This window comes from Pelecanus crispus, chromosome 2 (genome assembly GCF_030463565.1).
Source record: "Pelecanus crispus isolate bPelCri1 chromosome 2, bPelCri1.pri, whole genome shotgun sequence".
NCBI classification, from domain to species: domain Eukaryota; kingdom Metazoa; phylum Chordata; class Aves; order Pelecaniformes; family Pelecanidae; genus Pelecanus; species Pelecanus crispus.
Window position 1 is genome coordinate 162,166,168 of NC_134644.1, and position 6,027 is coordinate 162,172,194.

The 6,027-nt window shown below is 41.8% G+C and overlaps 1 protein-coding gene across 1 annotated transcript; it reads right to left on the reverse strand.

Annotated features, from left to right (window-relative positions):
• Positions 1-288: 288 nt before the first annotated feature.
• Positions 289-3,235, reverse strand: ZHX1 (zinc fingers and homeoboxes 1). Its single transcript, XM_009484434.2, has one exon. The coding sequence runs from the start codon at positions 3,036-3,038 to the stop codon at positions 414-416; it is 2,625 nt and encodes an 874-aa protein (XP_009482709.1). The 5' UTR covers positions 3,039-3,235; the 3' UTR covers positions 289-413.
• Positions 3,236-6,027: the final 2,792 nt, after the last annotated feature.

Here is a 6,027-nt window from a genome sequence, read left to right on the forward strand (position 1 = left end):
TTAGGTTTTTGTATTTTCCTCCTTCATGAACAGGCAATGTTCTCCTACATCAATGAAAAAATGTGTCTGTGTTTTTTTGGAATTAAACAACATAAGGCAATTAAATACTGAGAAGCAGTCACGTGAATGATGAACATGAACCTTCCCATCAGTAATGTGGAAGAGGAGGAGCTCAACTGGATCTGATTTATAGCCCCATGTCCTAGGCTAGGCCTGAGGATGTCCATCTCTTGTAGCAAGGAAGCAAATACTTGTTGCCTGCAGAGGTAGCATCTTGCCCATGTTCTTTTAGGTGGAGGGAAGATGCTAAACAGGTGCTTGCTAAACTGAAGGCCATGAAAAATCATTTGGCTCTTCACTGTAACATCAAACCTAATCCACAGGTTTTTGGCCCCCAAATCCCAAATTGCACGTCAATCTGATTTTGAAAGTTTACGCTTAACATGTCGGGGGGGTTCCCAAGTATCACTATCATCTGTTTCTTCCTCATCTTCCTGATCTTCCAGCATTTCATCTTCCTCCTCGTTCTCATCAAACAGCTCTATTCCAAGTTCTAATCTTCTTTGCCTTTCTGCAAACCACTCTCTGACCTGCTCATACCCCATGTGAGATTTGGCTACCAGTTCATCGAGGTCTTGTTCATTAAGGAATTTGTGCTTCATATAGTAGTCCTTCAGGATTGCTGTTCCAGTTTTGAATTTTATGACAGACACACCTCTGTCCCAGCAATTTAACCTCTTGCTTCCCCGAGGCCTCCCCCGAGGCCTCCCTCTCCCCCTCCCTTTTGGTCTTCCTCTCCCTCTCTTCCTTGCAAAGCCTTGGCCGTTCAGACTATTTGCATTGGCGCTCTGGTAATAATAATACCATTTCAATCCACCATTTTTCCAGGCATAGCGAGTATCTCCAAACCAGCTCACAATTTCTGATCTTGGGAGCCCAGTTTCTTCTGCCAGCTTGTTGTATTCTTGGGGGGATGGCCACTGAGTACGGACAAAGGAACTTTTAAGCATGTGCAACTGCTCTGGTGATTTTTTGCCTATTTTGCTTGAAGTGGAGCACCCTGATTTTGCTCCTGCTGCTCCATCTCCCACAGATGTTTCTCCAGCCTCTTCTTTCGAGCTGCCAGCGTTGCTGTCATTCAAGTCAGCTCCCTCTTCCTTTAAGACATTTGATTTCCTTCTTTCTGTAAACCAGGCATCAATCTCTCTCCTGGTCAGTTTGGTTTGGGCTCTTAACCTATTCATCTCTTCATCAGTAAGGACAGGATTATTAAGAAAACTTGCTTGGAGGACTTGAAGCTGTTCAGCAGTCTTCTCTTTGAATTTCTGTGGGGTGAAATCAGGAAAAGCGTTCCACGATGACTTGCTCTGTGGAGTGACTCCCGTTGGGGACTCATTCATTTCATCGCTTGAATCAATAACAATAGTGGCACAAGAATCACTGTTGAGATGAATCCCATGATTATTCTTTGAGTTCCTCTGATTGTAGCGTGTATCACTGAACCACTTTTTGATCTCTCCTTTAGTCAGGCCTGTTATTTTCATAAGTCTAACAATTTCTGAATCTTGAGGAAACTGATTTTTAAGGTAGCTGACTTTCAATTCTGCCAGTTGTTCCTTAGTTTTTTTTGCTCGGATGCCGAAGGAGTCAGGATTCATCAGCGCGGATTCATTTTTGATAGGCTGAGGGGCTGGAACAGCAGCTACTTGTTTGGTTTCTGCAATAGGCTGAGCAGTGTGGATCTGACTCTTCTGTAACTGTGTTTGGTTTGGGACTCCTGCTACAGTCAAAGCTATTGGGGCTGTTACTGGCAACGTATTTGCACCTGCAACTTGAGTGAGAACAAGTCCTGGCTGACCAACTATTTGGCACGTCTGTAAAATTGAAGGTAAACCATTGCTAGCGGCGGAAATGTGTGCGGGAATAACGGTAATTGTCTGTGGCACAGTATGCACTGTGCCATTAAATTGTTTCCTCCTTGCTTCCTCCACTTCCTCCGGCGTCCAGCTCACACCGTGTTTCAGACGCTGGGCAGAAAACCATATTTTAATCTGTTCCTCTGTGTACTTAGCTTGAGTGGAAAGAACAGTGATTTCCGACATGGTTGGATATGGGAATTTGTTGTAGGTGTTAAGCAAAAGAGGATTGTTATCCAAAGCAGTATTATAGGCTGGAATGCTATTTACAGGTATTAGGACTTTTGGAATCAGGTTTGAGTTCTGTGGAGCTGTAACAGCTGTTATAACCTGTGCCACCCCAGGCTGAAGCACTGGTGTTGGAGTCATGACTGCACTAGCCACATCTGCTGCACTGCAAACAACCGAATGGCTTGCTTTTGACTCAGAAACTGCTGCTGGTGGGTTTTCTACTACTTCTTCAGAGTTTTGCTCATTTTCAGTTCCCTTGTCTTCACCAGGAATGTCATCAACTACGTTGTGGAAAACAGCAATACGTTTAGTCTCGGTTTTGTTTTTCATCATTTTCATAATAGGAGTTTTGCTAATTGAGATCCCCGATGAGGGGACCTCAGAAGAGTCAGCCTGTTCAGCGTTTTCTTCTCTAACAAAACTCCCATCAAAAGTGAGATCGTTTACTGTTTGTTCAAAGATTGTCTGATTATTACGTTTCACCATGGTCAATTTAAAGTTTTCCTCTCCAGGGTGGTACTTCAAATTATGTTCTGAGAGAGCATCGTATCTTTTGGTAAGGAAATTGCATTCTACACAAACATAGGATGAATTTAGTACTACATTGGGATGTTCTGAATCCACATGAAAAGTAAACATATTGAGATCTGGAGTTTGAAAAGTACAGTATTTACACTCGTAACCACCTTCTACTTTATTTGTATTTTTCTGATTGTCTGAATCCACATACTCATGAACATCCTCATCACTTGTTACGCTCTCTACTGTAGGGTTATCTGCTGGCGCAAGTACAGGTGGTCCTTCCTCCAAGTCTGATACCATTTCTAGATCTGGATCCTGCTCATTGGCTAAGACCATGCACGGTGTTGTTGATTTTCGTTTACTTGCCATGCCTGTTACGTGAAAATGATACTGACTGGTCAGATACAGACTTAGCTTCAAGCTCTTCTTGATTAATAATAATGGCTTTCGGTACTTCAAGTCAGTTCTTGTAAAGTCTCAACATTTATCCCATTAGCAGCTTTTCTTTTGTAGTGCAATCAGATTAAAAATAGACAGTTGAGGATGAAATGTTGAGACACACTGTTTTAAAGTCCACATCCACCACCTGTAGCAAAGAAGAGACAGTGGAATTAGTTCAGTTTAAAGAGCAACTTCCATTCTGCTACATATTCTGGCTTATGTTAATTCAGTCCTTTGGGGTTCAATCTGCCACTGTTCATCCCCTGAAACCAGGAGACCCATTCCAAAAAGAGATACTCAAAGCTAAGCTAAGAAAGGCAAAATCCAATCCACTTATTACAGGCTGAAATTTGTTTTAGTTAATGTCAATGCAGTGAAAGGCATAAAACACAGGATGGTGCAAACCAGGTAACTTTGTTACTGTTTCTCTTTCTTCAGAAGCCTTTTTCTTGGCACAATGCTGAGGTCAGTTGTCCTACATAATTTTTGCCTTTGGACTACTTTGCCTATGCTATGACAACTTCTCTTGATTGCCCTGTGAGCTCAAGTCCTTCCTATCACAAACTCAACCCCAGAATGACACCTCCACTACTGACTCGGTCATGTCTTTCACATCAGAGGTTGTGAAGGGTCCCAGAAAAGGCAGGTTTAGAGTGTTTTTCTATTGTATTATATATGCAAGCACGAGCATGTGCAGGGCCTTTCCCCCAAGTCTGAAAACTGGCAAAACAATGCCTTTTTAAGGCACTTTGACAGACAATAGATGACTATCCATTCTTCCTAGCTCCCCAAATGTCATTCTCCAATTGAAGACCAATCCCAAACCAATAAAAGTTGATTGCTAGCACATGGCAATTAACTAAAATCTGTTTTCATGCCTCTATGCATTAACAGGGACATGATTGATTGTGTGAACTGTACCAGAGAGAAAAAGCATTAAAGACTGATATAGCAAGCAGAAGCCAAACAAAATTATGTATTTTCTGTTCAGAATTCCTTGTCCATTTCTAAGAAAAACTAAAATACCACCAAATAAATTTGAGGCCTACAGAAATTCAGAGAATAAATATAATCTTAAATAGCATCAACTGGAGTAAGTTTTATCCCACAGGGACCACAACTAGTCTGCTGGAAATGATGCACAAACTCCTGCAGAGGGTTTTAAACTCTGTAATAGTTTTCTTCTTGAAATAAAATCAGACACTGATTTCTCATACCAGAAATCCCATAGGTACATGAATTTTTAGACAGTGGAACATCATCTACTGCCCAAAGTGGGGGCATGCTCAAGTTCAAGGGGATTACTCAGTAGCTGTTTCAGAAGGTTTAGAAAGGGAACAGCATGTAACAGGTTAAAAACAGAAGGCCAGCTTTGTTCATGATAAAGTCTTAAAGGAAAAAGAACAGTGTAAAAGGAAGAAAGGTAGTTACAAGAAATGAGAAGGGGAAAAGAAATACTATTTTTCACTGTATGATAACATGATTCTTTCTTTTTGATTATGGGAGGACAGAGGCTGCGGATAGGAAGGAAGATAAATAATTCTTAGCTTCACATTTTTTCTTCAGGCCAAAGACAAAACTGTTCATCCATAGCTGCCACCCAGTGCTGCTCCATAAGCTGTTTTTGAAACTGTGTGCCTTGCCTCACTTTTTCATAAAAATCCTCCCCAAATGTTTTTAACAGTCACCCTCTGCACTACTTCTGTGCCTACATCCAAAGCGCACAGCCTGACATGATAGGCTTTTTATGCCAAGGATATGGTTAAACGGCATTAAGGACACTGACAATGCTCAATAAATCTTGGGTAATCATCATTCCAGGATGACAATTATTTAATAGTACTGGAGTTGAAAGATACCCTTCTTCCACAAGTTAATGCTGGCAGTCTGTAGAACTGCACAGAAGTGTAAAAGATATTTATTTTAATGTATATACAAAGTATGTATTGCAGGCCATCCCATTTATCTTTGCAGTGAGAGAACCGTGAAGCAAAGCTAAATGGATCCATTTGTCTCAGCGTCCTGGGGGAAGAGAGGTAGAGCATTATTAACCTTACTGCTTCTCTGTGGGGCTAGAGGGCTCCTCACAAAAGAAAGACGACTGCCAAGACTCAATGTTGAGCAATGCTCTTGGGGAAGAGCTGGGTGGTATTACCTAATCTTTCTGCGATCTTGAGTAAAATTTCAGAAATGCCAGAAATGCCCATTTTTGAAGCTACTTAACAGCTAGTTTTGCTGACTGAAGTTGCAGTTTGAAAAGTGACTGCGGTACTCTGCAGTGCCTCATCCCCAGCGCAGCACATAGGAGCTATACACAGGGCAGCCTGAGTGAGCTTAAGGGCTTGCTGAGGGTCCCATTCTGGGATGGCACAGAGCGCAAATGAAAGCAACGTTTGACCTGACACGCAGTGTTGAAGCATGCTCAAGGCTGGAGATAACAAATAAAATGGGAAACCTGTCCAAAAAATCAATAAGTATTTTTCTCCAGTCCCTCATTTACCCAATAGCGTTCACGGTGCCTGTAAGCCTACAAGTCCACGTGCAATTGCATCACCTGCAGCCTTTTAGCTAAATATCTGTATCACATCTCTGTTTGCTGTGGTTCAGTTTCACCCCCAGCATACAGGCAGATTATCCTATCCCTCCACTGTTTACCAACCGAGCAACACGTTTCTTTGATGCAAGCAGGTCTGAGAAAAAGCTAGCTGCATCTGTGCTCTTCTGACTACACTATGCAAGATTTTTTTTTTTTAAAGGATGTTGTGATTTCAAAACCCTGTTTAATTCAGGGTTATGAAGAGCTATAACAGCATTCACCAAAATCTCAACAAAGCGAGATGCTTGCAACCCTTCCCAGCCTTCTTTCCTTTACAGACTTTATAGAAAACTCCGTTCCGTTCTCCTTGGTGCTAACAGG